Source organism: Vipera berus (assembly GCF_964194415.1).
Source record: "Vipera berus genome assembly, chromosome: 2".
NCBI classification, from domain to species: Eukaryota; Metazoa; Chordata; class Lepidosauria; order Squamata; family Viperidae; genus Vipera; species Vipera berus.
In genome coordinates, this window is record NC_138203.1 from 183,225,469 (window position 1) to 183,237,986 (window position 12,518).

The 12,518-nt window shown below is 37.8% G+C and overlaps 1 protein-coding gene across 1 annotated transcript in view; it reads right to left on the reverse strand.

The window, feature by feature from the left end:
* The window catches only part of LOC308662879 (phospholipid-transporting ATPase VB-like), a gene marked incomplete at both ends in the record, with an annotated part of 51,217 nt that overhangs the window by 13,922 nt on the left and 24,777 nt on the right, over nucleotides 1–12,518 (reverse strand). The window contains 2 exons of the mRNA XM_081319022.1: nucleotides 2,759–2,890; nucleotides 9,847–9,953. Of these exons, the coding sequence (XP_081175148.1) occupies nucleotides 2,759–2,890; nucleotides 9,847–9,953 (239 nt within the window). The remainder of the gene's footprint in view (nucleotides 1–2,758; nucleotides 2,891–9,846; nucleotides 9,954–12,518) is intronic.

Sequence of the window (12,518 nt, forward strand, 5' to 3'; positions counted from 1 at the left end):
CAGGAGCTAAACAAAAATGGGTGCTCACCCCATCGTGTGACACTTAGGTCTCAAACCCAGGCTGTCAGCTTTCCAGTCAACAAGCCCAGCATCTGAACCACTGACCCATTGTGCTGTCCTGAGCCATCACTTTCACAATAAAAAGAGTAATAGAAAAAACAGAAAGAATAATAGCAATATTCAAAAGGCCTAGCCAGTGAGCACAGCTACACACCAAGAGCATTCCACAGAATAAATTTTAAACACTACATTCCAATATGGACATAGAGATTTTCAATTGGGCAAACCCAGGGGTCTTCAAACTTGGCCCTTTTATGACTTGTGGACTTCGACTCCCAGAATTCCTCAGCCAGTCATGCTGGCTGAGGAATTCTGGGAGTTGAAGTCCACAAGTCATAAAAGGGCCAAGTTTGAAGATCCCTGGGCAAACCAATTAGAAAAGTTTGAAAAGGCTATATGATTCCCCCCCCCCGCTCAAAAAATTTATGCTTTTCAAAAGTATTAGAGCAAATTAATTATCCCATTATTCCAAAATATCATGTACAACAAGACAGCTAAGATCCCTTCATTATTGGCTGCAAAATGGATTGGGTTTATATGTTATTGTGAAAACACTTTTTGTTTAGCATAATATATTGAATAAGCCAAATCTGACCATATATATCATATTAACATTTAAATGATGGTTTACAAAGCATTAACTTTATTTATATTGTTATAAATTAAGCAACTATATTAAAACTGATCAACATATGCAAATCCAGGCTTAGATAATTTTAGATGAAATCTCTATGACTTTAATTCAAAGGGTTAGAAGAAAAATGCATCTTCCATCAATAACAAATACTCTTTTCAACAACAAATACTCCATGATTAACAAAATATCTTCCCTAAAAACATATCTATGAACTAAAGAAGGGGCTTTTAAACTTTTCGAGGTTAGAGAAACTGCTCTGTGATAAAAAATTGGCTGCATTTGAATAAACTTTTTTTTCTCTTAACCTCTCGCAGGACCACATCAAGTTCTCATGTGATTCTAGTGTTCTAAAGAACACAATTTGAACATCTGATCTAAGCATCTTTAAATTTTGTCTCTTTCCCTATAAAAGCTGTTCCTTTTTTCTTCTCTCTTTTTCTTATGACAAAACATTTTTTAAAAAAGTTTTTTAAAATGAGTTTTCCAATGCAGGGGTCCCGAACCCTTTAGTTGTAGCCCACTACTGGCTATGCCCTGTTTGAAACTGGGTTGTGCAAGCAATGGGCAATCAAGCACGTGGGAAACTCTGCTCACATGTGTAGCAGGCAAGCGCGGGCATGCAAAGCTCCACTGGCATAAGTGGTGGGCTCTTCTGCTCATGCACAAAGCTCCACTCACACAAGTGGAGGGTGCTTGAGTGGTGCACTTGTGCTCACGCGTGAAGCTCCATTTGTGCACATGGAGCTTTGCGAGCATGCACTCTTTGATCATGCAAGTGGAGGGTCACATACGAGCACAAGCACCCTCCACTTGCATGAGTGGAGCTTTGTGAGTGAGCACAAGCGCCCTCTGCTCTAGCGCCCTCACTCATGTGACTGGAATTTCATGTGCGAGCGCAAGTGTCCGCCACTCACGTGAGTGGAGCTTCACATGTGAGCACAAGCACCCTCTGTTCCAGTGCCCCCCACTCACGTGAGTGGAGTTTCAGCACAAGTGCAAGCGCCCGCTGCTCATGCACAAAGCTCCATTGGTATAATCTGAGGGTGCAGTTGCCTGCTGCTCACACCAATGGAGCTGTATGTGTGAGTGTGTGCATACTACTCATATCCCCCCCCCCCGTGGCGGCTGAGTTGTCAGGGTGGAAAGGTTGGGGACCACTGTTCTAAAGGTCTATAGCATTTGGAAGCACAGTGGCAATGAGATGGGCTGCAAACAAATTATTTCATAATAATAAATAAGTTTTTTTAGTTAAAAATGTTTTTATGTGTGGGGTGGGGTATTCAGAAAATGTCTTTACATGAATCTAAATATGTAACTCTTAAATATACAGATGTACTTAATGCTCACATGCATTGTTCTTTTCTTCCTTTTTTTACATAGTGACCCCTACAGAATAAAAAGTACTTCAGGTTGTTCTGTTCTACAGTGTGGATTAAGTTTAAATTACCCAAACTTCATGGCTAGTTCAAGAAATGTTGCCTGAAGTAAAAGATAAGAGATGGGCTTCCTCTTTTCCAGACATACAAGTTAGCTGGTCTAACAATAAATCTTTATTCATTTTTAATGTTAACGATAGAATATACATGTAGTGGGCAGTAGAAATAACCTTGATGAACAAGGGGAAGAGCTGCAACCAAGCCAATGGTCAGATTAAATAAAATATCTGAATCTGGGGCCAAAGTATAATTTGAGTAAGCACTTTAGACATGACCCTCCGTAGAGTTCATGAAGATAAAGGGAGGAGAGAAAAAGTGCATTCAGAACTCTACAGATCTTGTTACTGTAACCTTATCATAAAGTAGTTAGCATTCATAACAATCAATGTCTTAATTTGGTCTATCTTGAGATGCTGATCATACAAGATCATAATAGAGTTAGTGTCACTGGCTGATATTGATTGCCACCGCTCAGGTTATTTCCTCATTTGCTATGTGAGAACCTCTCTTCCCTCTATCAAAGGGCAGCATTGATCTTCTCATCTGTAGAAAAGTCCATCCAAGTGCACCATGTTACAAAAAGCTTTCACAAATAGTAGACATGGTTTTTACCACTGTTCCATACCTAATGCTCCAATGAGACACATGATGAAGAGCAGTCCCACACAGAAGAATATATCCATGTTCATCTGTTGTTCTATCTTGCTGCGTTTATAACGAGGACCTCTGTTATTCAACATAGCTTTGGTTTCGTGGCCTTCCAGGTGTGCACATGCATAAAGATAAAATTATCTTATGAATGTAAAGTACTTAGGGATTACAAGAAACCAAACTTTAGATATCTCTAGCCATACACACATGCATTTTCATGGTATTTTTTGGAATATAAAGGATAGGTATGTGCAACAACATGATTTCCAGAGATGTTGAGTGTCTCGCAATCTCAGAGGTTTTGGAAAGAATTGTATCTCACAGAAAATCTATCAATATCTTCTCTGGAGGAAGCTCAGAGAAACAAAGAACAGTGTCTAAAACCAGAATTCCTGCTCAACTGAAGACACAAAAAAGAGGTCTGCAGGTGTGTTGCAAAGGACATACTTTGAAGTCAAAATATCCTTGATTCAACCTATGGTCATATAATTCTTGGGTACATCAAAGGAAGAAACCTTAAAGAAAGTGAGTGATAGATGGATAGAAGAATGTTCACATTGTCCTATCCATAACTGAAAGCCAAAATAGATTAAAAAAAACTTGATGTCACAAAGAATAACAGGTTCATGGAAGAGATTACAGATGGATTATACAGAAAAGATTACCAAATCCACAAATTCAAAGATGACCATACTCATGTTTTCAGGCTGGATTATTATTTAGAATAATAAGGCTGAGATTGGTACAAACACTTCCTCAGCTATCTATAGAAGTAATACAAACTGCAATCTTGGCAACAGATTTCCAATGGTAGACTGACATTGCAGGAAGCCAAGAAGATTGCAACAATATATCCCAATTTCCTAAAACAGCACAGTAAAATCTTGGATTTACTGGAAATAAATAATGGCAAAACTGGGAAAGTTTTTTTTTATCTGCAACTGAGAGGAAAAGCTGCCTGACAGCACAGATAATTAGTTGAAGTAGTAGTTTGATAGGGCTATTATGTTCTTATTGCTGCTCATCAACCTGGATTTTAGAAATATCTTGAAAATAAGTACATAAATAGTTTGGATTTTTACTTTAGGATAAAAACGTAAGGAGGATCAGGATTGGACTTTATAACATTGTCAACAACGTGGAGAGAATGAATAGATAACTATTTCAAACTGAACTTTAAGAAAGGTTCTATTGCAGCTTATTTAATAATTACATTAAACATGATTTTTTTTGAGGTTTCTTAATAAAACAGATGGCTGCAATGGATGTATTATTTACTCCTGCTGAATATTATTTATTATTTTAAGGCAGATGTATGTTTATAAATGGACAGTTTCTAAAGTTGATTAATAAAATAAATAAATGTCTTCTAAATCTTCTAACACCAGCTGCCTGCAATTAGTGCAGGTTCGCATCCCACCAGGCTCAAGGTTGACTCAGCCTTCCATCCTTCCGAGGTAGGTAAAATGAGGACCCAGATTGTTGGGGGCAATAAGCTGACTTTGTAATAATGCCGCTTGGGGTGTGTGTGAAAGCCCTAATAAGCAGGCATACAGTATACATAGAATGAAGGCTACTGCTAAGCTTGTAAGCCGCCCTGAGTCTTCGGAGAAGGGCGGGATATAAATGGAATTAAAATAAATAAAATAAATAAAAATAAATGCTAGGCTGCATTAACAGAGGGATAGAATCAAGATCAAGTGAAGTACTAATACCACTTTACAATGCTTTGGTAAGGCCACACCTGGAATACTGCATCCAGTTTTGGTCACCACGATGTAAAAAAGATGTCGAGACTCTAGAAAGGGTACAGAGAAGAGCAACCAAGATGATTAGGGGGCTGGAGGCTAAAACATATAGGGAACGGTTGCTGGAATTGGGTATGTGTAGTTTAATGAAGAGAAGGGTGAGGGGTGACATGATAGCAGTGTTCCAATATCTCAGGGGCTACCACAAAGAAGAGGGAGTCAAGCTATTCTCCGAAGCACCTGAAAGCAGGACAAGAAGCAACGGATGGAAACTAGTCAAGGAGAGAAGCAACCTAGAACTAAGGAGAAACTTCCTGACAGTTAGAACAATTAACCAGTGGAACAACCTGCCTCCAGAGGTGGTGAATGCTCCAACACTGGAGGTTTTTAAGAAGAGACTGGACAGCCATTTGTCTGAAATGGTATAGGGTTTCCTGCCTGAGCAGGGGGTTGGACTAGATGACCTCCAAGGTCCCTTCCAACTTTATATATTATTATTATTATTATTATTATTATTATTATTATTATTATTATTATTATTATTATTATTATTATTATTATTATTATTATTATTATTATTATTATTATTATTATTATTATTATTATTAAATCACCTGAATAAATAACACCTCTCCCAAATATAAGAATTAAATGCTAGCTAATAATTGCTATACAACTTTACAATGGTCACTCCTTACATAATTTTTAAAAAGACTGGAACAGAGCTCAACAATACGTTCATGGTTCTATCATGGAATCTCACATAAGCAGACCGGAGGCAAGAAATCAAAACTATACTTTGAAAAATATTTCTCATTTCATAAAACTATTGTCTTTGGTGGTCTCCCTCCCAAAAGCTTTCCAAGTAGTACTGAAATTCTTAAGTTCCTGAAGATTATCTTCTTCTGAGCTCATGTAAGAATGTAAAAAAAAACACCAACTGTGAGATTCTGGCCATTTTTTAAAAAATGATTTATAACTTTTCTTTTTAAAAACGGCTTTGGAATTCTGCAGTTGCCATCTGGGGATGCTGTTTCTTGGTGCTTCAGGGGCTGTACTGACAAATTGTGGATTAGTTCACTATGTGTTGGGAAGCAACATCACTGAAAATTAACCATAAGCATTCAAATTAGTTTCCACATTCTGAAATAATTTGCTTAATAGAAATGGGCGATTGCTGCTTCACCGTGTTCTGCTTGTGACTTTCTCAGCACCATCTGGCTGGCTTCAATGGAAATCAGAGTGATTAGTTTAATGGATTTTTTATTTGATCCACAAATCAATTCATAAGTTCTGTCTCTGAACCCAATCCAGAGGCAACAGACATTATAGTAAACTGAGATAACTTCCTGAAATGAGAGTTTCTATAGAGCGCCCTGAAGTGTGATAATCAGAGAAATATATTTGATATCTAGGTTAATTCATGGACTATTACAGGAATGAAAACAGGACTGATGATGTTTGCTGTAACTATTTATTCTTGTACATTTTGTACATTATATGCTGCATCTCACTTCCATAAAGACAACAAAGTTTTATTTTAGTGTCTTAAAACAGTATAGGAATGTGGGATGCTTCTAGATACTATTTTCCTTTGCCTTTTGGGCTGACTGAACCTCAATCCATTGTATAATGCTTTCTGCAAATCAGCTCTGGGGCAAATCAACAGACCTGTATTCCTTGTCCCATTTGGATAGTTCATTTGCATTTTCTGTCCCTTGTTTCATAGACATATGGGACCTGTCTTCCAGTGAATCATTCTGTGTTTATTGGCATGTATTTCCCATTTGGTTTCCATGTCCCCAAGCTTTCGATTCCCAGCTAGGACTTTATTTAGCCTAGCAAGGAGAAAAGCGCTCAAGTGCAATTTTGTTTGCATGTGGTTCTCATGGGGTTTGTTGCCTTGCAGCACTCAGGATTTGCTGGGATAACACACTTCACACATTATGCTAAAATGCCACTTTTGCAAGATTTACAATGATTCACAAGCTCTACCATGGTGATTTGATTCCAGTGAAGAGGAACTATTTGAAGTTTCTCTGCATTAACAGTTTCAATAGTCAGTCTTTCTGTGCAATGGATTTAATAGCAGGCAACTGGGAAAAATATCTCACAATACGGTCAGTGGATGTAAAAAATAAATGTGAACAAGTGCGTGAGCAGTGTGCCAAAATCTATGTGTGTGTGCACGTGTGAAGAATACTAAGCATGCCATTGTTCCTCTTTCTATGCAGGTAGAACAACCTAATGCAGTTTTGGCGACAATGCATGCAGCAACTGGCTGGTTTTAAAAAAATGAGTACATGGCCAGCAGTCTTTGTGCATAGCTGTCTAAAACTCAAAAGCTATAGTCGTACAGACAACATCATTCTGAATGTGCTTGAGACTACAGATAATGAGAACAATGTGGAGAAATCATAGGTTAAATTTAAAGTCTGTTGGGGATTATTTGCAAATGGAAAGTGGTTAGCTGAAGTTCTTATTCACAATGAATTTCAACTGGAGCCAGAAAATGCAGAGTACTTTAATGCCTTAAAACCTAATTAGATGGCCGACTGATTTCTAAGTAAGTTTGACTGTTTCACAGTTGCCAGAGTGACTTAATGAGAATCTACTAGTGCATGTTCTGGGTGAACATAAAGAAAGTCCAATAAGTTAGATCCAGCAGTGAATAATTTTAATGCTGTTTAGTTCTTTCCAAAGTGAATCTGAAGTACCAACAAAACAGCAGGCCAGAAAGAAACACAGAGTAAATTGGAATCTAATGGTTCCCATTTCAGGAGAAGTTGTAACCAAGGAATTTCACTACATAGGGACTGATTATTTAAAAGACTATGTATTTTCTGTAGTTTTTGTCTGGCTTGCACAACTAGGCATATTCAACATGCTCAATGTCCCATGCATTAAGCAGCTCCACCTGATGGGATCTAGGAGGCATGCCTTTTCTGTTGCAACCCCTGCCACCTGGAGCATCATGCCAGATGGACTTGGTCCCATCTGAGCCAAAAGAACCTTAAAAATTGGCTCTTTCCCCAGGACTTCGGTTAGAGCAGGGGCGTCAAACTCGCAATGTCACGTGATGTGTTGCAACATATCGCAACTTTTTTCCATTGCCGCCAATGGGGTGGGTGCAGTTTCGACATGACGCATCTGCCATCGGGCCAGCAGTTTGACAGTCCTGGGTTAGAGTGTAGGTGATGAGTCCTATGTATTTGAATGTTATTAGGAGCCCTGGTGGCACAAAGGTTATAATGTAGTATTGCAGGCTAACTCTGACTGGCCCAAGGCTGACTCAGCCTTCCATCCTTCTGAGGTCAGTAAAATGAAGACCCAGATTGTTGGGGGCAATAGGCTGACTTTTTAAACTGCTCACAGAGCACTGTAAAGCACTTAAATGGCATTTAAGTGCCATTGCTATTGCTCTCCCAAAGATGATTTTTTCTCTCTCAAGGCAACAACAGACACAAACTGAGCAAAGTGGTACAAGCGGTACAATGCAGTGAGCCATGTGCAGATCTGTACATTTCAGAAACAAAACAACAACTTTATAAACATATGGCACAACATAGGAGAACAAACCCATCAGGACTAGATTTAGCAGTCCATCTGCATTTAAAAGACAAAGGCCACTCTTTTGAAGACAGCAAAGCCCACATTTTGGACAGAGAGGACAGCTGGTTTGAAAGAGGAGTCAAAGAGGCCATCTATGTCAAAACTGAACAGCCATCTCTCAACAGAGGGGGAGGGTTATGACATCATCTATCTCCGGTCTACAATACAGTCCTTTCAACAGTTCCAAGAAGGCTCCACGCACCTTTGCACCACTCAGGTGATCCTGAAGACACAGATAAGCCTCCAGGTAGCATTAACGACTTGCTAAAAGAATGCAAATGAACAGCTGTCTGCAAGAAGTATAAATCTTTCCATTCCCCACCATCCAGTCAGAGCTGAAGAAGCTTCTTGGATGAGAAGCAAAATGTTTTCAAAGAAAAACAAGAAACTCCAGTTGCCTTGGGGGAAAAAAAGCATCTTTGGGATAACTATGAACTGGATGACTGAGAATCTCCATAGACATTGCTATTGCTAAGTGCTATTTAATGGTTATTTTTATTCTGGCACTTGGGTTTTTAATGATATTTGTATGGTTTTTACTATAAGCTATTCAGGGTTATTGCAGAGTTGGGTGGCCTAGAACATTTCTAAAGAAATACAATATGAAAACAAAACCAGTATTATCATTGTGATTTGAAGTTTCCACTTTTCATTGCTCATGAGCAATACGTGTTGTGTGAACACCTCTGGCATCAAAGAAAAGAAATTTTAAAAAGCGATTTACTAGGAAAATAAAAATATTCCCAAGAGTTACTGCTAGGTTTATACCAGTGTTTTAAAGTCAAAAGCTGCTACAGCATTTAAAATGACAGGATAGAAATTAGTTCCAAATGCCTCTTTCCTGAGTGATAGTTTTACTGTTATCAGCACAGCAACTACAACATTTTTATACAAACTAAAAAAAGTGCACGCTGACATTTCAGTCAGAAGCCAAGTTATTCAGAGCAAACCTCATTAGTTTAAGCAGTTCTTGAGGACTTGGGATGGAGATTTTATATTCAAAATACAAGGTGAAGACAACTCTTCAGATTGGTTGAGAGTGCAACTTTCCCCTTTGCCATTCTAAGAATTTGAAGAGTTTCAGAACCCATTATTTTAAAAACCATTCTTGACAATGCATTCTTCTCTCTGGATAGTATAATCATTTACCTATATTCAGTCACTAATGGAACACACCATAACCTTTCTTTCCTTTCCATTTTACACATCTTGATTAAGTGCTGCTTTTATAGCGATCTTCAATAAGCATTTCTAGAGTAGTTTACAGAAATAGCACAATCCTCCTGCTCTATGAAGAATGCCATCAAAGGCCACAAGTTGGTTTCTTGTATGTACTGTATAATGCAGCATTTCTTCTTCTATTAAACCATAAAGCTGACCTTCAAGAAGCAAGGTATAACTCACCAAAGGGATGCATTAAGCAAGAATATATTTCTCAGAAATAAACTATGAATGGTAACATAGACAGTTTCGAGTTTTATAAAATTATTACTCAGTTTGAAAGTTATCCAAAATAATAAAGGGTAGGAGCTGGTAAGAAAAAGACAATTGGTAGAGGTAGATTCCTCAGTTCTGCATTTTACAGAGAAAGTGCTAGAGGCAAAACAAGTTTTACATTGCACAAAAAGTCCTGGGGGAAAGAACTCTTTGCGACCCTAGTATCAATCTGTAGCTGTATGAAAAATAATAATCCAATAATTACCTGCATAGATAACAATTCCTATTGCAACTTCTGTATTCCTTATTATGCAACCACGAAGAAGAAGGCTTTCATTGTCAAGCCCAATTCGTGTGCAATCAGGCTGTTCCCTGCAAAGAAGAAAGGTGTGTGTTGTTTTCTTCATATATTTTTTTCTTGTTCTCTCAGTGCTAAATAATACACTACTAATGTCATGAACACGGGTGATTATGTTTTGAGGCTCACTGATGGTACAAAGTACGGCAGGGGCTCACTACCATGCTGAGGCTTCAAACCAGTGTTAAAAGGCCGAGAATTTACATTACAGAAAAGACGATTTCTCTGATGTCCGGTGCCCTAGGCTCCTACAGATCATCATGTAATGTTTTGACACAACACATTATTTAATTTCACACAATAGATTCTGTTAATACAAGGGTTCAAGGGTCTTGGAGGCTCTTCTGACTTTCTGTTCTATCAAAGTGTCAGCAGTGGAAATTCAATACATTGGGTATATTTTGCCAGCAGCGTTTAAGAAAGGATGTCCTTGCCACTGCAGATAAATCTGTGTACATGGTGAAATGCTTTCAGGCGCTTGATTGGAGTCTTCATACTTAATGCTCAAAGGCTATTTAAAAACAACCATCTGTCTTTTGTCTGGGGAAAAAAAAGCCTCAAAATCCTTCTTTTTTGCCCCTATGACCTATCTTTCAAGCTTTCCTTTCCTTTCCTTTCCTTTCCTTTCCTTTCCTTTCCTTTCCTTTCCTTTCCTTTCCTTTCCTTTCCTTTCCTTTCCTTTCCTTTCCTTTCCTTTCCTTTCCTTTCCTTTCCTTCCCTTCCCTTATCTTCCCTTCCCTTCCCTTCCCTTCGCTTCCCTTCCCTTCCCTTTCCTTCCTCTTCTCCCCTCTCCTCTTCCTCTCCCCTCAAGTCAATACTTAATTTGTTTAAAATTTCAAATTAGAAATTGGTAGAAAACTGCTCTACTAGTGTTTGGCCATTGAATTTTAGCAATGTGATCCTACAAATGACAGTTTGGGTGAATTTGTGCAAACTACAGCTTGCTTCGTCTCTTATGCCAATCCTTCCGCCTAACCACTATCTACATACTTGAAAAAATAACTATGGGAAAGATTAGGGAGTGACTGATTGCATTTTACAGTTCAATGCATTGAATATATGCTTTTAATGTAGGAAATCTCAGCTGTAATTTTCCATTAAAAAAGGAACTGATAAAGGATGGGCCTCAGACCTAAAGAAAGTCCTCATCAGCAATAACATTCAGTGAGGCTTGGAACACTCCCAATTTTCAAGTGCTTGGCTTCAATAAAAATGAAGGTAAATATCCATAGAAACAAAAGAATTACAGCCCATCTTCAGATGATCCTGATACTGGGATGCCATAAGAGTTTCTAGGATCAGCAATAATGAGACACACCCAGCAGTTTTGCTTTACATTTACCAATGGTTGGGAATTGACATTTGTTTGCATATTTAAATATTCTGGGCTCAGTAGTACTAGTTTCATATCACATGGGCTGTATAAACCCAATGACTCCATGAGTCAGAAAAATTAACTACAGATAGCTAGCAACTAGAATATGTTCTGGATAACTTGCAGTGTTTAGTTGGGGCATTATAGAAAGCAGTTGTATTAGTTCATTTTTAGAATATAAAAACATTCAGTGTGCTATGGAATAACTTATCAGTACACTTTCCACTAGTTTATATATCATGTTGGGAGTTGGATGGATTAACTTGATTGGTGAATATATTTTTGGAAAGCTCATGGGCCCTCTTTAGTAATTCACCCATTGTAAACACAAAGAGCAAACGAGGTTGAGTGTATCCAAGTCTCAGTTATCTTTTATTATTTATTTATTTATTTATCTTTTCCTGGATATTGCTGTCAGGAAACAGCCAGAGAGGCACAGATAAAAGATTGCATCCTTTGGAATAAAAATGATATACACTCCTGAGTTTATGGAAGATTAATACAATTACAGCTCTTTGGGTATATCTTATTATGAAAGGAAATTGAGGATGGAAATGGTTGAGACAAACATTTCATTAATTGTCCCCCACATTTGCATTTTTGGAAAGAGGAGGACCTAAGAGAATTTTAAGCTGAAGAGAGCAGAATTTCAGAAATGTGGTTGACTTCCTTATATACTGCATCTCTTTGAAATGAGGTTGCAAAATAGTCCTTTGGTGCCATCACTGACTCCCTGATTCTGATATAGAAGCCACTGCAGAGCTCCTGAGCCCATTCAAATTCTTTCTGAAGAAAGCTCCTCGTACAAATCCATCTAATTCCATACTTGAACAATGACAATTGCTCCCACTTTATAAGGATACTTTGGTAGAGGATAAAATAAATTTTATTCCTAAAGTGCTAAAGCCAAACACAAAGTTCTCTGCAGAAGGACATCAGCAGCACTAACAGTCTAATCCTCAGTGAAGAAGAACAAATATAGCAAAAATATTGTTGAATATTTCATTTCTGGACTATATGCATGCTTGGAAAGCCTGCAATAATACCGTAGTTATATAAATTGTTTGCAATATCTTAAAATATTTCAAATAGAATACAATCATAACATAACATAATAACATAGCATCCTTTACTAACTACAATGATAATTAATAAAATGTGTTGCAAAATCATGACACATACATATTTTGTTACTTTTCTCTAC